The sequence below is a fragment of the Orbicella faveolata genome, unplaced genomic scaffold (assembly GCF_042242905.1).
Source record: "Orbicella faveolata isolate gen_17 unplaced genomic scaffold, um_ofav_v1 contig_17, whole genome shotgun sequence".
In the NCBI taxonomy this organism is placed as follows: domain Eukaryota; kingdom Metazoa; phylum Cnidaria; class Anthozoa; order Scleractinia; family Merulinidae; genus Orbicella; species Orbicella faveolata.
In genome coordinates this window covers 14,610-42,003 of record NW_028301544.1, presented here as the reverse complement: position 1 = coordinate 42,003, position 27,394 = coordinate 14,610, and the positions used below count along the sequence as shown (strand labels likewise).

General features: G+C 39.6%; 2 protein-coding genes across 3 annotated transcripts in view; one reads left to right on the top strand and one right to left on the bottom strand.

Moving 5' to 3' along the window:
- The window catches only part of LOC149112989 (uncharacterized), a 79,892-nt gene that overhangs the window by 46,009 nt on the left and 6,489 nt on the right, over nt 1-27,394 (top strand). The gene's annotated exons all lie outside the window — the stretch shown is intronic.
- Nucleotides 1,459-22,335, bottom strand: LOC149112990 (uncharacterized). The gene is made up of 8 exons (XM_089288527.1): nt 21,915-22,335; nt 21,653-21,733; nt 19,033-19,123; nt 18,031-18,111; nt 8,500-8,712; nt 4,009-8,139; nt 3,186-3,219; nt 1,459-2,674 (listed from the first exon to the last, which is right to left on the bottom strand). Exons 5-6 carry the CDS (start codon nt 8,633-8,635, stop codon nt 4,016-4,018), a joined length of 4,260 nt encoding a protein of 1,419 aa, XP_089144653.1. The 5' UTR covers nt 8,636-8,712; nt 18,031-18,111; nt 19,033-19,123; nt 21,653-21,733; nt 21,915-22,335; the 3' UTR covers nt 1,459-2,674; nt 3,186-3,219; nt 4,009-4,015.

Sequence of the window (27,394 nt, the reverse complement as noted above, 5' to 3'; positions counted from 1 at the left end):
ACGGTCCCAGACTGAACTGACCCCACGAGATCGCTTGTGTAGAGAATAAATAGAGTGGGACCAAGGACACTTCCTTGTGGGACACCGGAAGACACCGAGGTGCGAAAACTGTGAATTTCTTTCGAGGCCGAAAACTTAACCTCTATTCAAATGAATTAATAGGGTATGTAGATTTATCGGATTTCCACGAAACTTGGCCAAAATGTTCGTCAGATATTAGCGCACCAAAGAATGTGAGGCTTTTGCGAAAATCGAAATATTTTTCCTGTGACGTCTCATTGAGTAACAGCAGTCAGAAAATTTTCTATTGTCCAACTTTGAAAGAGATTTTCTAAGCAACCAATAGAAATATCGAAAAAGCCTCACACCCTTTGTTAGCCCATCATCTTCTTACTGATAATGTCTAGTCAGTTTTGATGTCCGCGATAACACAAAGACTGGTAATTCAGTTTAGCAAATACGGTCATTTTTGCGTTTTTAGGCTTCCGCGTGCCTATCAAAACAAAAATAACGAAATATATTGTTTTTTTCGGATTCTACAGTTGATTAGCTCACCTAAATTTCTGTTCTAGGAATCGAATCTTTTTCTAAAACTTGTTTTCCTTGTTTTTTGTTTGTAAGCCTGCATGGGAGGGGGGAGGGGCGGGGAACTGGAACGGGGAGGGTGGTGCCCTATGTACCACAAAAGAGTATTCACTCAATAGCAATAAAACTTTTGTGGGGTGTAGAGCGTTTAAAAAAATGTTTACTTTAATATAATACATGTCGATCACGACGTCACAAAAATTCAAAATGACGTCACAGATTTCAAAGTGTCCTCTATCTTGGGTCCGCCAGCTTGGATTTCAAACATTTAAAAGGTACAAATAAAAATACATTTTCATCTCTAATTCAAACTATAGAGATCATTGTGATATATAGATTATAGTGAATGATTGCATGATTGATTGATAGATTTATAGATGGATAGATTGAATTTCCAATAATATAAGTTTTCACTGGTTGACTTTCAAAGGTTACTGATCATTTTAAATCAAAGGCCTCGTGAAAATAGTATTACAATGAATGCACACCTTGGATAGTGCCCCAGTCATTGAATTACAGTAGTCGTTCACTTCTTCGGCATTTTAATCAATTTAACAGATAGATTCTAAATTACTGTGCGTCTGTTCAGTAAAATACATCACAGATGACATCAAAATGTGGTCAAGGCTACAACAAAAAAGCGGCACACGAACATAAGGTGAGTGTGTCACTGATGTTCTTACCACACTTTGACGTCATCTGTGATCTATTATTGAACAGACGCATGGCAACGTGGAATCGATTTGTTTTATAAAATAAAGAAACCAAAACATTAGGCACTTCATCTATACGTCTGTCCTCCAATGGATCATGCGTAAGAACGAACCAAAACGCGAGAACAATACGACATATAAATATAAAACGTTAGTGATGTCTGGGACAATACAAACGGTTTTAATATGACACATAATTAATAACCAGTGCAATACAATACAGGGTCCATTGTCATCTAAAAACCTCCATATGCAGATTTATTAAAATAATCACACACAATATCAGCAAAGATAAATTGACAAGAAATAATCACTTCCGTACGAGACGTTTCTACAGGACATAAATCAAATTATAATTCTGAATTAAATTCTAATTCTGTCACAATATTTGCAATATTAATAACAATAATAGTAACGAAATTCTCAAAAACACATCTCGATGTTTTCTTAAACATAAAGACCTGTGTTTAGACTTAAGACGCTAGAAATTAAAAAAAAGAAGTAAACTAAATCTTTAACTAAAAGCGACATTACTATATAACTTAGCCCTAGTAGATTTGCCATTTCATTGCACGGCTGTAATGACCAATCACTTTCAAAGGACACAATCGACTGACAATAAGCTATTAATGACCAGCCCAACGGAAACAGTGAGTTTTGTTTCCCCGAGACCCTCGATGTTGAGGGTCGAAGGGAAACAAAATTTCCTGTTTCCTGAGGGGCCAGTCATTAAGTGTTTTGTTATACCTCCCGAATGAAAAATAGAAAAAACTGCGAAAAAATGATTTGCTTGACGCCTACGGTGGCTCTGCTTGCAGTATGAGCGGCAGTCAAACCGAGCTGTCCTACTGAAACGACACGATAATAGTCTTTTTCTTCGCAGCCTACAAAAATAAAGACATTACTTAAGTTGCTTTGCCTTCTTCTAATGCTTAACTCGAGAATTCAAGATTTGATTTGACGATGAACAGCATATGTTGTTGTAAATGACACAATTATCTTCCTACCTGACGAATGACCGAACACGGGCGACCTATTTTTGGCGCCAAATTGAAAGCTTGGACACACAAAATGTTCAAAGTTTTTTTCTTTGTTTATCTAATATGTTTTTGCCCAATTAAAAATCCCTTTTCTTGAATTATGAATGCCTTCTCTAGTGAGAAACGTTGCCTGATTTGACATCAGGCCGACTGGCAGACAAATTTGCGGCCGTTTGAAGGTGCACGACCTGATCACGTGCGAGTCGAGAGTTCAAGTTGTTGTTTCCCTAGGGAGATAGACCTCTGGATTTAACAGCTCTTTCCTTGGAAGAGAACGGATCAACTTCAGCTTACATGACTTTTTCCCTCGAGCTTTGCTCTGACAGCAACTGTTCTCTGTTTGGAAACATATAACGATGTAGCAAAAGATTAGCTTTTGGTTGGCTTCTAGCATCATATCATACACACGTTGAAAAAAGGATACAGAAAAAGCCTTACCTTATTACATGAAATTTTCGCGACACGTTTAATTAGCGATTTTCAGGTGCGCATATTTCGCGACACCTAAATTCCGCGATTTTGCGAAATTTTGTATTTTGAATTACTTTAACCTCGCGTTTTCGAGTAACCCCCCATTGATTTCCTTAACAATGTTACTTAAACATGTCCTCCAATTTAGTAAACGGACTTAATCGATATCAAAGGTGCGATAACGTCAAAATTAACAAACGCGCAACTGCTGGACTATATGTCAACAGTAACATAATTTGAGTCACTTAACTTTCGCGTCATGTTATGTTCGGGACACTTATTGTTCGCGTCACTTTAATTTCGCGAGATTTTGAAATCGCGAAATTCGCGAAATTAACGTGGCGCTAAAATTTCATGTTATAAGGTAACTAATTACCAAGGAGCTTTCTCTTTTCTTGATCATTCAGCATCTGAAACAGAAAGACAAATGAGAAAACTACCTTTTATTGACAAAATACTGGTGACCAAGAATTCTGTCAAACAGCACCGTGTTTCTATCGAGTTAAAGAAGTCGGAGAACGAGAAATGTTGTGGGAACAAAGGCCGACAGGCTAATGTTTCAACAGCTCTTTCCAGTTCTCTCAAACTTCCACGAGTGTTTCTATAATTCGATAGTAACAGGGATTGCTTTACGCACAATATTGCTTTAACTACATCTGTGGAGAAATAGAGTTCATGTTTCATGTTCAGGTTGCGCGCGCAGATGGCAGATCACGCGTGACTTCTTCGAGACAGGTTTTGGTTTCTTTTCACACCCGCTTTCACTGTTACTTGCATAGCAACCGTCTTTCAACATGCCATTTCCCGACATGCTATGTAACCTGGCCTACGTAAAAAATGTAACCACAACTGGTTTCTTTACGATCGAACTCGACTTTTAGCTATAAACGATGGATTTATTTGACATCAAACTAAGGCTAGAAGTATCAAGAAAACATTCTGTGAGAGATAAATTGACTGTTTTGAATGTTTATATCTTTCGAATATAAAATTTCTCTTTTAACGTGAAAAAAGGCGAAGTCTCTAATGATCAAAGAACTGCACGCACTTAGCTAATGGCACAAACATTCGCGAGCTGCTCACTTGGCACTTCCATGAAGGACGCTGTGCAGAATAATAATTAACAACTTTTATATTAGCACTTTTATAAACTAAAAATAAATGTTGCGTCCTTAAAGATTAGAAAAAGGTTTACTCACGATGTTTTCACTGGCTTTCTTCAAATTCTATGGTCACGTCATCGCCGATGAGAACAAACGGAGCCCAGTGTTTTACCGCACCAAAATTCTCCGACTCTCTTAGAGACCTCCTAGCCCGGTGAACAGCTACACTTGCGCTACATCCATGACTCAAATGCCCGTAGAAACTTTTCATAAACTCCATTGTTGCCTCGTCATCAATTGCCCAGAGTGACACGAGAACCGAGCGAGCACCAGCACCCAGGAAACACCTTGCAATACCGACCACACCCTCAGGCGTAACCTTACCTTGTGCACTGTGACAGCAACTTAGCACAACTAGCCTTGCACGCAGCTTCGCCGCTCGCACATCCGCCATTTTCAACATAAAATCTTTCTCTTTAGGGATCTTGGATATCCGTGCGGGATTCGGAGCCAGAGCAATTTCACCAGTTTCCATATTGCCATGCGCTGCAATGTGTACCAAGGCAACTGAACCGATTCTTTTCAGCACCTCCTCTTTAGTTGCTTTATTTCCAGTGAGAGGTACGACACCGAGCATTTCTCCTATCGTCTTTACTTCTTCTCTGGCATATGGCAAGGGCGATAAAATGGCTTCGCCTTGGTCGTTTCCAATTTCTTCAACACATGGATCTCCCACGAGCAATACTCCACTGCTCCTGTGGTAGTCTTGAGGAAAGTTCCCGATCAGTTTCAGAGTCGTCAACGAGGGAAGAATTCGTATCTTGATAGATTCACTTAGATACTTGAATTTATCATCTAAAAATGCAGCATACGGAGCCAAACATAATGGACCGTCAGGGACAATGATCAATTCGTCGCCTTCAAGTAAGTCTGCAATGGGGGCAATGATACAATTATGAAAGGAGCGCAAAGAATTGTTGCTGCAGGCTAATGTTTTTTCTCTTTCCTCGGTGGATTCTCTGCTGGGAGAAATTTTGTTTGTTTGCTCACCCAGAGAACGATTTTCACAGGCAACTCTTCCATCAATTTTGTACTCTTTAAAAACATCTTTTCTTACACACTCTAAGAAGGTAACAGCGTCTTCACCTTCTATTTCTTTCCTCCTATACTGAACCTCCCTTTCTTTGTTAAGTAGCCAGAAATGGATTTTGTTACTTTCTAGTGCTAAGACCAGTGTTTGCATGAATATACCACTTGACATGCTTGCGATCGTTACGTTATCTTCAGGCGAGCCAATCGTTAGCAATTTAGAGCCATACTGTTCCTTTAGAAGATCCTCTAAGGCTTGTGCTCGTCCTTGCTCGACAACACACAAAGCCTCAGCAGTCTTTTGAAGCCTTAGCAAAGTTCTCCAAAGCGCAGTGTAAGCGTCTGGGCACCAATTACGATAAGATATTTTCCAATCATCTTCGGACTGAAGGAGAGCCCTCGTATCATTGATCAATTTTACACTGGATCGGTAATGACCAAGAGCTTTCGGCAAATTTCCTGACAATTCAAAATCGCGTCCTAACCAAAAGCATGAACGAGCTTCTTGAGCTCGTTTTCCCAGTTCTTTGGCAATGCTAAGATGTTGGTTGTGGTACTTTACGGCTTGTTTAAAATCACCCAGACTGTGGTAACCAATGCCAAGATTGCCATAAGCACTTCCCTCTCCTGCCCTGTCCCCCAGTTCTATGGCAATGCTAAGATGTTGGTTGTGGTACTTTACGGCTTGTTTAAAATCACCGACACTCTGGTAAGCAACGCCAAGATTGCCATAAGCACCTCCCTCTCCTGCCCTCTCCCCCAGTTCTTTGGCAATGCTAAGATGTTGGTTGTGGTACTTTACGGCTTGTTTAAAATCACCCAGACTCCCGTAAGTAATGCCAAGATTGCCATAAGCACTTCCCTCTCCTGCCCTGTCCTCCAGTTCTTTGGCAATGCTAAGATGTTGGTTGTGGTACTTTACGGCTTGTTTAAAATCACCCAGACTGTGGTAAGCATTGCCAAGATTACCATAAGCACGTCCCTCTCCTGCCCTGTCCCCCAGTTCTTTGGCAATGCTAAGACGTTGGTTGTGGTACTTTACGGCTTGTTTAAAATCACCCAGACTCCGGTAAGCATTGCCAAGATTGCCATAAGCACCTCCCTCTCCTGCCATGTCTCCCAGTTCTTTCGCAATGCTAAGACGTTGGTTGTGGTACTTTACGGCTTGTTTAAAATCACCCAGACTGTCGTAAGCATTGCCAAGATTGCCATAAGCACATCCTTCTCCTGCTCTGTCCCCTAGTTCTTTGGCAATGCTAAGATATTGGTTTTGGTACTTCACGGCTTGTTGAAAATCACCCAGACTGTGGTAAGCATTGCCAAGATTGCCATAAGCACCTCCCTCTCCTGCCATGTCCTCCAGTTCTTTGGCAATGCTGAGATGTTGGTTGTGGTACTTCACGGCTTGTTGAAAATCACCCAGACTGTGGTAAGCATTGCCAAGATTGCCATAAGCACCTCCCTCTCCTGCCATGTCCCCCAGTTCTTTGGCAATGCTAAGATCTTGGTTGTGGTACTTTACGGCTTGTTTAAAATCACCCAGACTGTCGTAAGCATTGCCAAGATTGCCATAAGCACATCCTTCTCCTGCTCTGTCCCCTAGTTCTTTGGCAATGCTAAGATATTGGTTTTGGTACTTCACGGCTTGTTGAAAATCACCCAGACTGTGGTAAGCATTGCCAAGATTGCCATAAGCACCTCCCTCTCCTGCCATGTCCTCCAGTTCTTTGGCAATGCTGAGATGTTGGTTGTGGTACTTCACGGCTTGTTGAAAATCACCCAGACTGTGGTAAGCATTGCCAAGATTGCCATAAGCACCTCCCTCTCCTGCCATGTCCCCCAGTTCTTTGGCAATGCTAAGATCTTGGTTGTGGTACTTTACGGCTTGTTTAAAATCACCCAGACTGTTGTAAGCAATGCCAAGATTGCCATAAGCACGTCCCTCTGCTGCCCTGTCCCCAAATTCTTTTGCAATGCTAAGATGTTGGTTGTGGTACTTTACGGCTTGTTTAAAATCACCCAGACTATGGTAAGCAACACCAAGATTGCCATAAGCACTTCCCTCTCCTGCCCTATCCTCCAGTTCTTTGGCAATGCTAAGACGTTGGTTGTGGTACTTTAGGGCTTGTTTAAAGTCACCCAGACTCTGGTAAGCATTGCCAAGATTGGCACAAGCACGTCCCTCTCCTGCCTTATCGCCCAGTTCTTTGGCAATGCTAAGACGTTGGTTGTGATACTTTACGGCTTGTTTAAAATCACCCAGACGCTGGTAAGCACTGCCAAGATTGCCATGAGCACTTCCCTCTCCTGCTCTGACTCCCAGTTCTTTGGCGATGCTAAGATGTTGGTTGTGGTACTTTACGGCTTGTTTGAAATCACCCAGACTGTAATAGCTATTGCCAAGATTGCCATAAGCACGTCCCTCTCCTGCTCTGTCCCCTAGTTCTTTGGCAATGCTAAGATGTTGGTTGTGGTACTTTACGGCTTGTTTAAAATCACCCAGACTCCCGTAAGTAATGCCAAGATTGCCATAAGCACCTCCCTCTCCTGCCCTGTCTCCCAGTTCTTTGGCAATGCTAAGACGTTGGTTGTGGTACTTTACGGCTTGTTTAAAATCACCCAGACTGTCGTAAGCAATGCCAAGATTGCCATAAGCACCTCCCTCTCCTGCCCTGTCCCCCAGTTCTTTGGCAATGCTAAGATGTTGGTTGTGGTACTTTACGGCTTGTTTAAAATCACCCAGACTGTTGCAAGCAATGCCAAGATTGCCATAAGCACGTCCCTCTGCTGCCCTGTCCCCAAATTCTTTTGCAATGCTAAGATGTTGGTTGTGGTACTTTACGGCTTGTTTAAAATCACCCAGACTGTGGTAAGCAATGCCAAGATTGCCATAAGCACCTCCCTCTCCTGCCATGTCCCCCAGTTCTTTGGCAATGCTAAGATCTTGGCTGTGGTACTTTACGGCTTGTTTAAAATCACCCAGACTCCGGTAAGCAATGCCAAGATTGCCATAAGCACTTCCTTCCCCTGCCCTGTCCCCCAGTTCTATGGCAATGCTAAGATGTTGGTTGTGGTACTTTACGGCTTGTTTAAAATCACCCAGACTCTGGTAAGCATTGCCAAGATTGCCATAAGCACCTCCCTCTTCTGCCCTGTCCCCCAGTTCTTTGGCAATGCTAAGATGTTAGTTGTGGTACTTTACGGCTTGTTTAAAATCACCCAGACTGTGGTAGGTAATGCCAAGATTGCCATAAGCACGTCCCTCTCTTGCCCTATCCCCCAGTTCTTTGGCAATGCTAAGATGTTGGTTGTGGTACTTTACGGCTTGTTTAAAATCACGCAGACTCTGGTAAGCATTGCCAAGATTGCCATAAGCACGTCCCTCTCCTGCCCTGTCCCCCAGTTCTTTGGCAATGCTAAGATGTTGGTTGTGGTACTTTACAGCTTGTTTGAAATCACCCAGACTGTTGTAAGCTTTTCCAAGATTGGCATAAGCACATCCCTCTCTTGCTCTGTCCCCCAGTTCTTTGGCAATGCTAAGTTGTTGTTGGTGGTATTTAATGTCTTCTTTAGAATTAATGTGAGTCTTGTAAGCAAGTTCTTGGCCGCAATCGTCACCACTTTGTCTGATCATTTGTATGTACGTGTACACTTGTGACGTATTTGGTTGACTTGTGTCAGCTCTCAGCTATCTGCTATACACCTCTTAAACTTGAAATCAAAAAAAGAAAATTTTTGTGATGGTTCATTAACAAAGTCTTACGTGACTACAGTCAAACCTGTATAAGCGGACACCCTCAGGACCCTTGCTAGTGTCCGCTTAATACATGGTGTCCGCTGATAACAGGTTCCCTCAGAATTCGTCTTAAAAGGGTCATATCAATATCGGTCAGTATTAAAAGACCTTGAAAGGGACAAATAACATTCTCGTGAACGATCGATAACTCTGAAATACCGTATTTCCGTAAACAATGACAAGTACATGAGGTGAAGCGATTTAATATACAGTAACAGTATCTATATCGATTGAACCATATGAAAGGTTTACAAAATCAAACAAAAACAAAAGCTCTGTAAAAACAAAACCAAATAACAAAATATTGCATTTCTGTGACAGCCTAGTTTGTTGGCAAATTTAAATAACCGATATCCTAAAACGTGGACAAAAAACAACCATGCATTCTTTTGGCAGTGTCCGTTTGATAAAGGTTTGTAACAACAGGAATGACCATAAAAGTCATGTATTTTATTGGTGGTGTTTTATTGAAAATGTATGGCAATTTATTTATAACCTTAAGTAGTACTGGGTCGTGTTTCAAAATAAAAGGTGGGGAATAAATGGTGTTTCGACTAAGTCAATATCTGTAAATGCCTTTTGCTGGTTTTCCCGTCCCTCTATTCCCCTTGCCCTATACCCCTCGCATTCGTATAGCAGTGATATATACAGTGTAATATTCCTAACTTGGCCATGAACAGGAGGTAACCAAACCAAATATGGCCCAGGAAATTAAAAGAAGAAAATTTCATCTCTGTTTACATCAGCATAACCCTACACTGGATATCGTGAGTGAGTGAGTGAGAACTTTATTCAACACCATACTAATTAGGGGACACTGCTAAAAAACTATACTAATACTAATATTAATGCAAGAAAAAAAATAATAAATGAATTGAAGGGCGTTATGTGCAGCATAGGATGCAGCCCTTACCGCCGGTGTCCATTAAGCGAGTTATATCCCTTTTGCGAATATAGTTTGTAAAAGCCTGCAGTGTCTTGGCTGATCTGTCAGCCATAGACAGTTTTCCCCATAATTTGGGTCCTACATAACGCAAAGAGTGCTTCCCATAAGTAACAGTGTTGTATCTAGGAGTAGAAAAATCTGATTGTCTCAGGTTGTATGCAGAAATATGCTCGTTAAAAACGTTACAGATGCTATTAGGACATAGTCTATGTTTAACTTTATACATGAGAATACAGATGTCTTGTAAACGCCTGTTCGCTAGAGTTGGCAACTTGGCTCTCTCCAGTAGCGAGTATAGCTAGCATGCTTGTCCTTGTAAACGGCCCTCAAGCCCCTTTCCTGTAGTCGTTCAAGTTTACGTGCATCGCTAGCTCTGCAGAAGTGCTACACTAGGTGACAATAAGTAAGGTAAGGTAGTGATTAAATTATGCAGAGTTTGGAGTTTAAAAAATGAGCAACAATAAAAGTATTTTTGAGGGAGTTTGAAAGTGCAATGAAGGGTTTACAAAGCGAGTGATATTCGAAAATTCTCTCAAATTGTACGAGCAGTTTCAATCAAAGAATTTTGCAAATAACACGAGTAGCAAAAAAAATTAGCAACTGCTTGCGCTTTCATGCGCTTTCTCATTTCACTAAGAACATGTACGCCCGTATTCCTTAGATTTGCATTGCAATGCTAGGAGCCATTATCCAATTATCTTTTGCTAGGCGACTGAGATTAACGAAGCGTGCTAATCTGCTTTTCCAAAAAGTATATCCACCTTGTGTAAATTTTGCACACAAACTACAGTTCTGTTAAGAAACACTCCTTATGTACATATACATGAAAAAACTTGTTAACCGCGCGGCCATGGGCCGAGCGCGGTTCATGGTTGACCCGTGGTTTTTTTTTAACCGCGTGGCCATGGGCCGAGCGCGGTTCATGGCTTACCCGTGGTTTTTTTTTTTCGACTTCTGTGCGAGCAGACCCAAGCTTCCACTCGGCCAAATTTTGAGTCACGCAACCTGTGATGTTTACTCGCAAAAAGCTGTTGAAACATTAATAAATCTCATCTTTCGCGGGAAAAAATTAAAAACCCAGCGCTCGTCAAAAATTATATTTTTTCACCAGAAATTTAGCTCGGAACATATACATATTTATATTCGTTTGAATCGTCGATGAAATGACCTTTTCCGGATATTTTTCCTTTGGGGTCAACCGAAACCTCCGATTACAAAATCACGCCGAACCTACACGTTGCAAAAAAATCTCTTCAAAACCCTGACTTCGAAGCGATATAACACTTCAGCGTTAATAGCTACCACACATTGGCAGACAGTAAATCTATTCCTTAACAATCCAGCTTTATCGTGTTAAAATTTCAGCGAAATCGAAGAAAACCAGAATTAATTAGAATTTTTTTGCGACCTCACTCCCCAGACTTGACCTAACAAAGGAAGCAACGGTCACCCATAGCAACCGAAAAACACGAACATAACAAAGCCGACGTTTCGGCCAAAACACTCCAGAATTATCGCCTGCGAGCTTAAACTTGACTAGGAACATCTTTTTCGAACTTTTTTCAACTCATTTAGACGAAAGACTGGCCTCGGCGGGCTACAAAAAGGACCAAGAGAAAAACAGAACAAGACAGCAGAACAAGCCGATAATATTTCATCGCATGGCTTTCGGCACGAAAGCGAAAATACAGCTTACTTCTGGATAAATTAAGCCTTAGAAGCCAGCAACCGGTCCCAAATTACTTTCTGTATCCTTACAAATGTCCTGACTTCCATCTCCGAAAGATTTTGCCCCAATTTTGAGCAAATAAACATTTCGTCGACGGTGACCGCCATTACGGTGGCTTGCATACTAAATTAGCTAACTTAACAAAATTCTCCCGTGGGAGGGATATGACGAAAAGAGCTGAAAAATGGCCTGTAATTGGCTAAGGATGAGATCATCGCACTGTCTGAATTTGGTGAGAATCGAAAGTAACGTCAATTTTCTGTCACGTTTTCAATCTGTGGTCACTGGAGTGACCAAAATCGATATATCGGTCGGGATAGAGTTTTATCATTAAATTATATGACTTGTGTGACTACTTCACTAGCCCTTTACTCGTAGAAAACACCAATTAAATTTAATCATGACTTTTAAGAAAGAAAGCTGTTGTTAATAGTGTTATTATCGTGTCATTTATATCGTTCATGCCCATACATATCCCGAAGAAAGTTCTACAAAGATTAAGACCATTACGTCATCGGAGATTTGTCAATGGCTACCACTGATGGTGCAATAATACAGTTTGTGTTGATCAAGTGATGTGATGTCTACAGTAAGAAAAGAATCATCAATGACTGCTTTGGAATGTGCAGTGCGTTCCGACGGTAGTGCTAAGCAAACAGTTAAATTTTAAAAGCGCGGTTATAAGATCTAACAGATCTTCTTGTTTTCGCAGTTTTGTCTGCGACCAGACCCAAACTTCCACTCGGCCAAATTTTTAGTCACGCAACCTGTGATGTTTACTCGCCAAAAGCTTTTGAAACATTAATAAATCTCATCTCCGATACTGACTTTCGCGGGAAAAAATTAAAAACCCAGCGCTCGTCAAAAATTATATTTTTTCACCAGAAATTTAGCTCGGAACATATACATATTTATATTCCTTTGGATCGTCGATGAAATGACCTTTTCCGGATATTTTTTCCTTCGGGGTCAACAAAAACCTCCGATTACAAAATCACGCCGAACCCACACGTTGCAAAAAAATCTCTTCAAAACCCTGACTTCGAAGCGATATAACACTTCAGCGTTAACAGCTACCACACATCGGCAGCCGGTAAATCTATTCGTTAACAATCCAGCCTTATCGTGTTAAAATTTTAGCGAAATCGAACAAAACCAGAATTAATTAGAATTTTTTTGTGACCTCACTCCCCAGACTTGACCTAACAAAGGAAGCAACGGTCACCCATAGCAACCGAAAAACACGAACATAACAAAGCCGAACGTTTCGACCATAAATCTCCAGAATTATCGCCTGAGAGCTTAAACTTGAATGGGAACATCTTTTTCGAACTTTTTTCAACTGATTTAGACGAAAGACTGGCCTCGGCGGGCTACAAGGAAGACCAAGAGAAAAACAGAACAAGACAGTAGAACAAGCCGATAACATTTCATCGCACGGTTTTCGGCACGAAAACGAAAATACAGCTTACTTCTGGATAAATTCAGCCTTAGAAGCCAGCAACCGGCCCCAAATTACTTTCTGTATCCTCACAAATGTCCTGATTTCCATCTCCGAAAGATTTTGCCCCAATTTTGAGCAAATAAACATTTCGTCGACGGTGACCGCCATTACGGTGGCTTGCATACTAAATAAGCTAACTTGACAAAATTCTCCCGAGGGCGGGATATGACGAAAAGAACTGAAAGATGGCCTATAATTGGCTAATGATGAGATCATCGAAAGTAACGCCAATTTTCGGTCACGTTTTCAATCTTTGGTCACTGGAGTGACCAAAATCGATACATCGGTCGGGATAGAGTTTTATTGTTAAATTATATGACTTGTGTGACTACTTCACTAGCCCTTTACTCGTGGAAAACACCAATTAAATTTAATCATGACTTTTAAGAAAGAAAGCTGTTGTTAATAGTTTTATTATCGTGTCATTCATATCGTTCATGCCCATACATATCCCGAAGAAAGTTCTACAAAGATTAAGACCATTACGTCATCGGAGATTTGTCAATGGCTACCACTGATGGTGCAATAATACAGTTTGTGTTGATCAAGTGATGTGATGTCTACAGTAAGAAAAGAATCATCAATAACTGCTTTGGAATGTGCACTGCGTTCCGACGGTAGTGCTAAGCAAACAGTTAAATTTTAAAAGCGCGGTTATAAGATCTAACAGATCTTCTTGTTAAACTTGACATTCCACTGAAACTGAAAGTAGTCAAAGGCCGTTCGGGCAACCTCGTGTCACTTATTTTAGAGTGCGAAGAAATCCACTGCTGCACCAAAAAAGTGTAACCCGCGTGCAATGCTAACTAAAGAAAACAGGAGCGCATTTTCACTTTCGATTAGGCTCGGTCTAGCCCAATCTCACCTTTGCTCAATACTTATTTTGTGATTTATACCTGTTTTCTTGTCCACGGAAAGTGCGCATTAGATGTTAGTTTTTATCGGCTCATTATGATCCCCCATTTCTTCTCATGTCAGGGTTGAATTCAAGTATTTACGAGCCTTTATCAAAATGTTTCCAAAAACAGATTGTCATACAGGTTAGAATTCCTTTTCAAGGATGTTTACCCGGCTCGGTATTAAAATAAAGCGAACTTTAATCTTAAGTTTGTCGTTAGTTACCTTATTTCATGGGTTGAAATGATATTGATACCAAAGGAATCTAAAACAAGTCAGCGAGAATGAATTGTAGGTGATCCGTCTTCGAGTGATTCAACTTGCTTCGTTATTTAACGCAAGTAGCGTGATGCGTGTAATGTTATACATGTCATGAATTTGATCTGGCCTGATCTGCCACAAGTTCATATATGTACAGGAGATACTGATCATATCGTACAATTAATTCTTGTGATTTATACCCAAAGTTATACCTGTTTGCTTATCCGCAGAAAATGCACTCTTAATCGGATAATTGTGATCTGTGGACTTGTCTGATGCCAACCCTCGTAAATAAAAGCATGGAATCTGCATAGCGCAACAGAAACTCGTCTTAATCGGCGCATTGTGATCTTTGGACTTGTCTGATGCCAGCCCGTGGAATGTGAATCGCGGGACCGAAACTCGTCTAATCGGGTCAAATCGGGCCGAATTTTACTCTTAGAGTAATACATCCGAACAGTAGTTGTGTTATTATTCTTAAAAAGTGTCTTGTTGCAGATAAAATAAAACTCAGAATTTTACGGTTTAGTAATATATGGGACCAAAAGAAAGATTAGATTTCCTCAGAACTCGTAAAAGATCTTACATTTTATGAAATTAAAAACTAAGAAGGATTGATAATTTTCTTGTTTTAAAGTATGACCACGTCTCTGGCGTGCAAACCAGCATAATGATAACTGCCATGAAATTCGCTTGTTTCGTTAGCTTTGTAACAGTTGGTTTTATAAAACGATAACAGCGAAGCTAATTTCTGACCGGTCAGGAACCGTTTTTACTCTGTTTTGAAAGACAACCGAAATTGCCGAAACATACGAATTCAAAGATTCTGTTTCTGCTCATTCTCAAATACATTGACCTTGTACAAAGTAGCTCACAGACAACAGTGGTCAACAGTTGTGTTTCGAAATGCTCCTCATGGTGAAGCTCTACACAAAATATTACTTGAATTCGACATTCCAAATTCTTTGCGACAGCATCCAGGTTTATTCTAAAAAAATCAAAATGTGCTGATGAAACCCTACTGAAATTCTGATATTCCGAATAATAAACGACTTTGTAAGCAGAGCAGACTGGGAAAACACAAGGGTCAACTATACATCTAAAATTTCGTTTCTCTAAATTTAGCAGCCCGCGAAAACGAGAATTTATTTCTCTTCTTTTCATTGTGAATAGTGTAATGCTTCTTTACAATTAAGCAAAAAGATTAATTGCTTTGAGTTGGAATAAGTCTGTTTGTATAACGCGAGAGAATGTTGTTAATTTCCGGCGTTGCTCTCAGCAGTATAATTTGTAAACAAGAATGAATTGTTTCACAGTGCTTTGAGTCGGTATACATGCAGCAGTGATCAAATCAGATATTTCTCTAAACGAGCAAGACAGAAATTGAAGATGCTGTTTAGATGAAATACGAAAACGATCACCAAAGGAAAGATGTCAACATTGAAAGAAATTCTTCCAGCCGTAACAAAGGTGTGGAGACAAGTATAATGGAGTCTTTGTTCGGCAAATGACAATCATGGAAGGTTGCTTTAATGTGCTACGGATCATGGAAATCAAATCAAACATTGCGAATCCACTTCCACGGGAGCAGAGAGAACTAATTAGTGGTTTATTGCCTAATACTGTAAGCTAAGCTTATGGACAGGTAAGGGACCGTTCATTTTTTATAAGGTAGGGGGGGGGGGGGCTGGTGGGATTTGGGGGGGGGCATGCGAAAAAAAATGGCTTTCGAGGGGGGCCATCCCAAAAAAATAAGGGAAAAAGGGGGGTGACGTGAAATATTTTAGTAAAACTTTAAAATGGCATAATGTTTGAATATCAATATAGAAGGCAGGATACAAATTTATTACAAACTTTCCTTCTGCTTTAAAAAAACGTTTGGCGACAAAAAGCATTTGTAGCTACTGAAAAGAAGTATTTAACACTGTTATTTTCAAATGCAACTTTCACTGGCACTCATCTTCATCTCCGCTGTCGTCGAGTTCTTCGTCGCCGCTTGTGCTGCTATGGGAGTCTCTTTCACCAATGCTGCAAGAAGCAGCAATGCTTTCCGTCAGAGTGTACTCTTCAGGGTACATGAAGGTGTAAACATAATCTCTGACTTCCTGCTCAAGGTTGGTGGTGATTCTGCTTCTTGCAGCATTGGTGAAATAATTCCCTTCCAAGAGCTGTGCGATGTATGGCCCATCTCTTCTAAATATCGACGTGGCAACATCCTCAACTTTAAGACACTCTTCCGGAACGGCCGTTCTAGGAGGGTACACAAGGCATTGTGGAAGATCATTTCCTAGCGGGTTTCCAATACAGATTCCATAAACTCGTTGGACGTTGTTTTCAGTCCACTTCCTCTTTCTTTCATTTGACTTCCTGCAGTTTTCTTTTTTCCTTCTCCTTTTGTTGATGTGCTGTTTGAGTATGCCTTTGAATATGCTGTTATAATTGCTCTTCTTATTTTCTAGTACTTCCATGTCCTGCGTGACCTTCGTCAACTTAGCTTCTGTACATTGATCTGTTTTACATTAAAACTGTGGGCAAATTCTTCGCCCTGCTTTAAAGCAAGCCCATTGGACTGAAAGAGTGTGGAATCGTGTTCCTTTACATCTTTCAATATGACATTCAACTTTTCCAACATTGCTCTGTGCTCTTTGATGGAGAAGTTCAGTTTTCTTCCATCACTGGGCTTCAACTGGTACCCTTGCATGGAAAACTCACTCGCCCTTTCTGGACAGCCATCCGGACCTAGAAAAATTGCTTCTTTTGCTTGTAAGATGTCAAACTGCTTGGATCGTTCAGCTGTAAACCTTTTCTTAAACGACTCGTCGCTTTCGCCATTATTGCGCATTTTGGAATGAGCCTCTTTCATGATGCTCATGTAGTAATGCGCTCTTTCCCCGATTGGATTAACAATATAAAGAAGAAAGAGCATGGAAGTGGCAGGCTGGTTTTATCTGACCCAGAGAGCGTTGCTCTATTTGCAGATAAGTTTATTGTCAAATCGAAGTTTGTGGTGGATTATCTTTAGCATCTTGAAGTGCTGGAATTTAAAAGGAAAAAGAGAGCAGAAGAAAAGGCAAAGTTAAGTAGCGAGGAGGATTATCCTTGGACTGAGTTGTGCGAAGATCTAACCAAGCTTAAAAAGCTACGTGTTCCAGAACTAAACAAGTACTCAAACCACCGCGGGCTGAAGCAGCATTTGAAAAGCAGCAAGAGTGAGAAAGTAAAGGCAATTGTAAGACATTCATGCTTGCAGCAGAAGAGTCCTCTCAGAGCTGGCCAACCAACACTGAGAAATGCCAAGACATTGACACAAAATGACAACCGGGCAAGTGCTGACAGCACTGAAACGGATGAAAGTGACAATGATGAGTATGACAGTGATGCCATTGACTCTGGGGGAGAAGATGACTCAAGTGACGTCATTCTTGCATTCATCAATTCAGATGAGGAAGATGCCAATGAGAGGCCAAATGCCACACGCTCAGGGCGAGCCATAACTAGGAGATCCGAAATTGACTTCTCTTTCTTTTGATTTGTTTTTTAAACAACAGCTCTCTGTCGTATAGAGATTGTAAATATTGTCTTCATAGTGAGCACAATAACGTGAAGTAGGGGGATAATAGAGAAATATTAAAAAAGTTGAAATCTAAATATTGTTTGTTCAATTTTTTTTTTGGGGGGGGGGTCATCCCAAAAAATGACCGCTATAAGGGGGGGCCATGTGAAAAAATTGGTAAGCTGAGGGGGGTCATGCGATTTTTAAATGGTGCTTCCCAAATTCCACCAGCCCCCCGTCCCTCATAAAAAATGAACGGTCCCTAAATCAACTTGGAAAATGATATGACTTGAAATCTTCTGTTCTGCTATCAGAGACACAAAACTGACCCTTATGTACTTACAAATTGGTCGTGTTACATCTCAGGACTCATAAGAGTATTTGAAGTTCCCTCGTTTTGTTTCCAATGCAAATCTCAAATCAACTGAAATTGAAAGTCAAAATGTGTCCGGTAAGGATTATATTAAGTTATATTCATTGGGTTTGTTCCATCTAACACGTTCTTCATCCCTCTCGCATTGGTTAAATCCGAGTTCTAACAACAATTTATTAAAACAACAGGTGTGTTTTGAGATGCTTCTCAGTCATGGTGAAGTTCTACACAAAATATTACTGAAATTCGACATTCCAAATTCTTCACGACGGCAGACAGGGTGTTAATTCTAAAAAAATAAAATGTGCTGGTGAAACGTTACTGAAATTCTGATATTCCGAATAATGAACGACTTTGTAGACAAAGCAGACTAAGAAAACACAAGGGTCAAATTTCGTTTCACTAAATTAAGGACCCAGTGAAAACGAGAATTTATTTCTCTTCTTTTCATTGAGAATTATGTAAAGTGGCAATTAAGCAAAAAGCTTGAGTTGGAATGAGTCTATTTGTATAACGTAAGAGAATGTTGTTAATTTCCGGCGTTGCTCTCAGCAGTAAAATTTGTAAGCAACGATGAATTATGTCACAATGCTTTACATTGGTATACATGCAGCAGTGATCAAATCAGATTTGAAGATGCCGTTTACATGAAATACGAGAACGATCACCTAAGGAAAGATGTCAACATTGAAGCAAATTCTTCCAACCATAACAAAGGTATGGAGACAAGTATAATGGAGTCTTTGTTCAGCAAATGATAATCATGGAAGCTTTCTTTCATGTCATGGATCATGGAAATCAATTCAAACCTAATTGCGAATCCACTTGCGCTGGGGCAGAGAAAAGTAATTAGTGGTTTGCTTGCTACTGTAAATTCGGATTACAATTGACTTAACAAGCTCGAAAATGATATAAGACTTAACATCTTCTTTTCTGATATCAGAGACACATAAACGACTTGTATATACTTACAAATTGGTCGTGTTACATCTCAGGACTCATGAGAGTATTTGAAGTTCCCTCGTTTTGTTTCTAATGCGAATCTCAGATCAACTGGGTCCAACTGGAAGTGAAAGAAAAAATGTTCACGGTAAGGATTTTATCAAGTTATGTCCATTGGGTTTGTTCCGTCTAACACGTTGTTCATCGCTCTCGCATTGGTTAAATCCGCGGTGTTCTAGCAACAATTTATTAAAATTTGCCCTTGTAGAAATTTGCACGTATTTACGATCGGTCTGTGTTTAATCTCATGCGGAGTCTTGAGTCTTTTGATATCCTTTCGTTTCGTTTGGTAATGCTAGCCAATGCTCCGGCCGGAAACTGCAAATTAACTGAAACCGAAAGTAAAATATCAAATACAGCGTTATGCTAATAACTGGCTACAACTTGAATGATTTGTGGCAACGAGATGTCTGGATAACCAAAAAGGTCAACCACTAACAATAGAAAAAGTCAGTTTCCCACGCTTTTCGAACACGTCAACAAAAAAGTAGTGAAGCATGCGAATCTGCTGTTCCTAAAAATAAATCCACCTTGTCCAAATTTTGCACACAGACTACAAGTTCTATTATGAAACTCTCTTCATGTATCTACCTATACATGAAACACTTTAACTGAAACTGAAAGTAGTTAAAGGCCTTTTGAGCAGCCTCATGTCAGGAAGAAATCCCCTACTGAAACAAACAAGTGCAATGCAGGTATAATGCGAATGTAACTGCTAGCTAAAGAAAACAGGCGCGCATTTTCAGTTTCGATTAGGCTCGATCTGGCACGATCTGACCTTTGCTGACTATTAATTTTTGTGTTTATACCTGTTTTCTTGTTCTCGGAAAGTGCGCATTAGATATAAGTTTTTTATGGCAGGGTTGAATTCAGGTATTTACGGCCCTTTATCAAAAGGTTTCCAAAAACAGATTGTCACACAGGTTAGAATTGCATTTTAGGAATGTTTACACGGCACTGTAATTAAAAAAAAAAAGCGATCTTTAATCTTACATCTGTTGTAAGTTACCTTATTTCATGGGTTGAAAAGATATTGATACCCTGGAAGTCTAAAACCAGTCAGCGAGAATAAATTCCAAGTGATTCGTCTTAGAGTGATTCAACTTCTTTCCAACTTCTTCCTTTCAACTTCTTGCTTAAAATTCGCAGAAAATGCACTTTTAATCGGCTCACTGTAATCTCTGGACTTGCCTGATGCCAGCCCCAGTGACTAAAAGCAGGCAATCTGAATAACGCGACAGAAACTCGTCTAATCAGGTCAAATCGGGCCGAATTTTACTCGTAGAGTAATACCAATACACCCGAACAGTAGTTGGGTTACTATCTTTTGAAAAAAAAATCTTGTTGCAGATTAAATAAAACCCAGAATTCTAGAGTTGAGTAATATGTGGGACCAAAATAAAGATTGGATTTTTTCACGACTTGTTAAAGATCTTAAATTTTATGAAATTAAAAACTAAGAAGGATTGATAATTTTCTTGTTTTGAAACATGACCACGTCACTGGCGTACGAACCAGCATAATGGTAACTGCAATCAAATTCGCTTGTTTGGTTAGCTTTGTAACGGTTGGGTTTATAAAAAAATAACAGCGAAGCTAATTTCTGACCGCTCAGGAACCGTTAACTTTTCTGTTTTAAAATCCAACCGAAATTGCCGAAACGTGCGAATTCAAAGATTCTGTTTCTGCTCATTCTCAAAATACATCGACCTCGTACAAATTTTGCTCACAGACAACAGTTGTGTTTCGAAATGATTCGTATGGTGAAGCTCTGCACAAAATATTACTTAAATTCGACATTCCAAATTCTTCACGACAGCAGTTTATTCTGAAAAAATAAAATGTGCTGGTAAAACGCTACTGAAATTCTGATATTCCGAATAATGAACGACTTTGTATAAGCAGGGCAGACTGGGAAAACACAAGGGTCAACTAGACATCTAAAATTTCGTTTCCCTAAATTTAGCATCTTGTAACAAGGAGAAATTATTTCCCTGCTTTTCATTGTAAATTGTGTAATGCTTCTTTACAATGAAGCAACTATATTTGGCTCGAGTTGGAATAAGTCTGTTTGTATAACGTGAGAGAATGTTGCATGTTCATTTCCCGGTGTTGCTCTCAGCAGAAAGAGCTAGTATAATTAAACAACTATGAATTGTTTCACAGTGCTTTGCATCGGTATACATGCAGCAGTGATCAAATCAGATATTTCTCTAAAATGAGCAAGAAAGAAATTGAAGATGCCGTTTAGATGACATACGATAACTATCACCAAAGGAAAGATGTCAACATTGAAACAAATTCCTTTAGCCATAACAAAGGTATGGAGACAAGTATAATGGAGTCTTTGTTCGGCAAATGACAATCATGGAAGGTTTCTTTAATGTGCTACGGATATGGAAATCAAATCAAACATTGCGAATCCACTTGCACTGGAGCAGAGATAACTACTTACTACTGTAAACTCGGACTACAATTGACTAAACTAATTCTCTTTCGACAAGTAAATCAATTTCCTAAATGTTATAAGATTTAAAATTTTCTGTTCTTCTGCCAGAGACACCAAAATAAATGACTTGTATGTACTTACAAATTGGTCGTGTTACATCTCAGGACTCATTAGAGTATTTGAAGTTCCCTCGTTTTGTTTCAAACGCAAATCTCAAATCAGCTGGAATTGAAAGTAAAAAATGTGCACGGTAAGGATTATATCAAGTTATATTCATTGGGTTTGTTCCATCTAACACTTTCTTCATAATGCTCTCGCATTGGTTAAATCCGCGTTGTTCTAGCAACAATTTATTAAGATTTGCCAACGCCGTTAAACATTGTAGTAATTTGTACGTACTTACAATTGGTTTGTGTTAATCACAGGAGACTTGGGTCTCTTGATGTCCTTTCGTTTCGTTTGTTGATTCTAGTCAATATTCTCTGAGCGGAAATTGCAAATCAACTGAAACTGAAAGTAAAAATAATCAAATACAGCGTTATTCAAATAACTGGTTTCAACTTGAATAATTTGTGGTCACGAGATGTCTGGATAACCTAAAAGGCCAACCGCTAACAGTATAAAGAATAAACGGCTCGCAATGCATGCAGAAGCGTTGACGTTTGACTGCGATTTCTTAAATTGTGGCTAGAAAATGGGAACATAAACAAACAAACGGATACTTAAACGTAATTAGAAGTAAATGAAGGTACAACCTGTGCGTGGAGTGATAAGAAGTGAAGAGAAAGAAACAGGATGAAAAAAAAAACAAAAAAAAAACAAAAAAACATGATGCACAGAGGAGTTGCGGGACTGAGCAGAATTGCTCATGGATGACGTAACATCCAGGATCACCATTCAGATTAATTTTAGTTTTTCTCCTATCCCTCCCCCGCTAAGTATGGTTCGTCCTGTAGGTTTGGCAGATTTTAGAGGGCACTAGAAAGGAAAAATTTTGTCCGATAACATGGAGATTATACATGGCGGTTAACGGGGCACGAAGATGGTTTTTGGTTCAATCTGTGGAGTTTTAGAATGGAAACGGTTGTTAAGCTAAGCAACAGTAGCTGCGACAAATGGACATGGAATGACTAGAAGGACTTACTATACCATGTTGTGCGGCAGCACAGCGTAACGCGGCATTCGTTCAATTTTAACGAGCAGGTCTTCGTGGAGTGGTAAAATGGAAAATTCTCAAGCTATGGATCACTAGCTTCGGCTATGGACATTAAAATCCTGAAAGCCACGTTGCTCACTTCGAAGTCTTTAAAGCTATCATGCTAGAAAGCGACGATGTCACGACCAAGGACGAATCGTTTTAAAGTCTTTTAAAATGTCACCCGGAGGAGGAAACAATGCAACGGGGAACGAATGCTGTATCATCTTGAAGCTAAGGTAAGCCTCCTTGTTGTGTCGCATTTTTTACTATGCCTTTTATACGAGGGGGATTATTTCGTTCGGAAAGTAGCTCTGGTACTAGGGTCGACTGCTCTTTGAATGAAAATCAAAGACAGTTTTTTTTTTTATCATGTCTTAATTACATTCAATTAAGACAAAAGATGATTCAGTTGAAACAAAAGATGATTCTTAAGTGGAGGTGCTGGAGTTGGCAAAAGTACTGTTACAAATGCATTGTATGAAGTTCTGATCAGATTTCTAAATAGTATCGCTGGGGGAAAATCCAGATGATGTGAAAGTTGTCAAGACTGCCCCTACTGGTAAAGCAGCATATTTCAACATTAAAGGCAATACACTACATGCTGCTTTTAAGATACCTGCCAATAGAGGTTTTGAGTATTGTGCAATGGACAGTGACAGACTGAATACCATATTAGAGCGAAACTAAACAAACTTAGGGTGATTTCATTGATGAGATTGCTATGGTTGAAAGTAGCATGTTAAAGTTTTTGAACTTATTATTACAACAAATTATGGGAACTAATGAACCATTTGGTGGAATAAGCTTGGTAACTGTTGGAGATCTTTCCCAACTTAAGCCAGTTTTTGATAAGTGGATCTTTGAAAATTGCCAATCTGGCTATAATGAATTTGCAATTAACATTTGGACAGAGTACTTCACCGGTCACCCCAATACACAGGCCATGCAGACTGCAGACCGTGCAGACCATGCAGACTGTGCAGACTGAGTACTTGTTTTTCTAACACTTGACTCACACCCTTTCGGTTCTAGTTACAAAATGTGTTCAATATATCCAACGGTTTGTTATTTATCAACAGGCTGCACAAACTCACTATCTGACTGTTGATTCAATAGACGACCGCGCTTAATAGACTTTGTATAGGAAATTCCCTTTAGTCCTAAATATACTAAAATAAATAATGGTAATTGAACTGAGTGGAGTGCAATTTGGTCTGAAATCATACGCGTGATTTCAAAATCGAACGAGTGCGCAGCGCGAGTTCGATTTGAAATCACAAGTATGATTTCAGACCAAAATTGCACTCCACTCAGTTCAATTGCCACATTATTAGATCCATTTTGAAATCGCACAATTTTATCGCCTTAACTTTTAGATTTTTGATGTATTGTTCCAGTAGCCGGTTTGTTAAAAAAAGAAGCCGAACCGGAAACGCCTTTACGTCTTATTTAGCATGCAAAACGATGTCATGTGACGAAAACTCATCCGAGCATGACAAAGAAACAAGCGGTTTTGAAGTGAGAACGAAAATAGTCTGCTTCAGGTATAAAAGTTCAATTCTGGTCGCCTGAATCAATGATGGAAGGTCTTTCTTTCTTCTGTGGTTGAGGCTGAGACTTTTCATTGTCTTTGGAGAAGGAATTTGAAGGTGCATCCTGCGTAATTCTGCGATGGATTTCTTTTGAGTTGTGAAACTCGAGTGCACGATGCCCAGTGGATGGTACGTTTTTTTTTCTTTCATACCGTTTAATGGCATGATTTTAAGGGAATCCAGCTCGTTATCATCTCCGTTTCTTTTTGTGACCTCGGCGAAGGACTCAATACTCAGGACCTTGTCAAGTTCTTGCGGCGCCATTTGTTTCAAGATATTTTCAAGATGGCGGGACTAGCACCAGCTTCGTGAGACGTTCATTCATTCACTGTTTTGTGGCGCGGGGCGTATTTTGACTATGTTTATTCACAGCGACAGAGTTGAGCTCTTTTGTTGCTTCGTTTGAAACTACCGGAAACCTGGAAACATCTACCTTCTTGAGATGGCCCTGAATTTGTTGTTGTATGGTTTTCGTTTGTTTGTGTTTTCCTTGGCTCGGTATCATACGGATTTTGAGCAGATGTTGAAGAAAAATCGCCAAAATATTCGTCAAAATGGACACTGAAAGTTGGAAACTTCCATTAAAGTAGGTGTTCAGCCTGAAGGAGCTCATAATCGTCATTTAGAAACTGTGATTAATTACATTCGTCAATTTTTTTGGAAAAAAAAAACAAGAACAACAAAGTTTTGGCAATAGTAGTTGCTAAATTCTCCACACAATGGCTTTTTGCCTCTCATTTTCCTGAAATTTTATTGTTTACTTTAAACTAACATTGAAATCTGATTGGTTGTTTTGTTTTACTGTCCCATTCTCAATGGCTGAGAAAAAGATGCGATTTAGAGCAAAAAATGGTGCGATTCGTGAATAAATCGCACCATTGAGAACCAATCAGATTGCAAGGATAACCAGTGATTTCAAAATGGATTTAATAAAGCCTAGAAATACACTTCACTTACTTCAACATAGGGTGTTTTTTTATGTCTTCCATACGTTTTGGGCGCAAATTGTGTCTATTTTTAACATGTTTGTGGTTTGCCGTTTTATTTTTTTCGTTCAATTTGTTGTTGTTGTTTTTCTTTCTCAATTTCTGTGGTCTTCGTTCCTCCTGATAAATGAAGCAAGGACGGTAACTCGAAGCGACGTCGTCCTACAAATTGCTTTTGCATCATAAAGCAACATATGATACCCATTAGACTATGAGTATTCCCTCTTTCCCTTAGCTTAGTCCAGCCGTGACCATAAATAAATCTCAAGAAAGAAAAATTTCGCCGTGAAATTATTTCCACGAGGACTGCTTTTGCGTCACGCACGACGGACTAGGTGAAAGAGGGACCAGTCTTAGTCTAAATTGACATAAAAACCCCACTGTCATAAAACCAGATAAATTTACCATCACATGAACTCATCACGCGAACTGTATATTACGCTGAGAATTTCAAATGATAGTCGGTTTTCTCTGATCTTTACATGCACTCGACTTTTTTTGGCGTGATCGTTGTAATGTTCCAACAGCTATTTGGAATTACATTCGGTACACCAAGAGTAGAAGTTTATTTCTACATTTTAAAATAACTTTACTTAAATAAGTATATTTAGAACTAAAGGGAGTTTCCCTTACAAAGTCTATAGCGTGTTCGTTTATTGGAACAACAGTCACATACTGAGCTTGGGCGTCCTAGCGCCTGTGCATAAATGGTCATAAGGACAAACGTTCTGATATATGATTGAACACTATTTTGTAGCGAGAACCAAAAAAAAAAAAAAAAAAAAATGAGAGTCAAAATAAAAGTAAATGCAAGACCAAGAACAAGAAAAAAAGTACTCAGTCTGCACAGTCTGCACAGTCTGCACAGTCTGCACAGTCTGTATGCTCTGCACGGTCCGCAGTCTGCTGTCTGCAGTCTACATGGTCTGCGTTTTGGGGTGACCGGTACTTCACCCTCTTTGAATTGAAGTAGCAGTGATGAGACAAAAAGATTGCAAAGAATTTGCTCAGCTACTCAATCGTTTGAGAGAGGGAAAGCACTTTGAAGATGATATAACCACTTAATTTTGAAACTAAGGCTTCTGAATGTAAGGCCTGGACAAGATAATTACCCTATGAACATGGCACATTTATTTACTACAAATTCATCCGTAGATGCTCACAACAATGCTCTGTATACCCTCTCTAACGCTGATAAAGCTCAGATTAAGGCTGTGGACATTATAATTGGGGGCATTTCTAATGATCTCAAGAAACAAATGAAAAACAAAATTGCAGATGATCCAGCAAAGGCAATGGGTTTATATTCAGTAGTGTCAGTAGCAACTGCAACAAAATATGACTGACAACTAATATTGATGTGACTGACAGACTCACCAATGGTGCAGAGTGTGTCATAGAGCACATAGACTACAGAGTTGAAAATTCCACCAGAGCAAGTATTATTTGGGTCTCATTTAATTTCAACATCCTGACGTAGGCAGAAACCAGCATAGAGAAAATGCACATTTATACAAGGTAACTGTAAATAGAAACTGGGCACCAGTATTGGAAGTAACAAGACAATTTCAAGTCAATAAAAGAGTCAGGTCCAAATTCTCCGGCACCAATTTCTACTTAGACCCACTGCTGCCAAGGCTATTTACCATTGTCAAGGCGACACAGCAATTGAAGCAGTTGATTTTCCAGCATCCACAAGAGAGCATGTGAATTATGTTGGCTTGAGCCGTGTACAAAACAGCTCTACACTGCATATTCTTGATTGGAATGAAATCAAAATAAAGGTTAGTGAGAAAGTTAAAAGTGAAGTGAGGAGACTAAGAACACAAGAAAGCCTCGTGCCTTTAGCAGTGTTACAGACTGACAATTCACCCCAAACAAAAACAATCTTGTTTCAGAATGTTAGATCTCTCCACCTCCATATAGATGATGTGCGAAGTGATTACAACATTCAAGAAGCCGATGACAACATTTTTGTTGAAACAAGACTTTGCTTGTTAGATAGAGATGATACATATCAGCTTAGTGAATTAACTCTTTTACAGTAATGACTTTAATCAGTCTAACATAAGAACTTGCTATATGGAACTGCTTTGTACATTAAGAA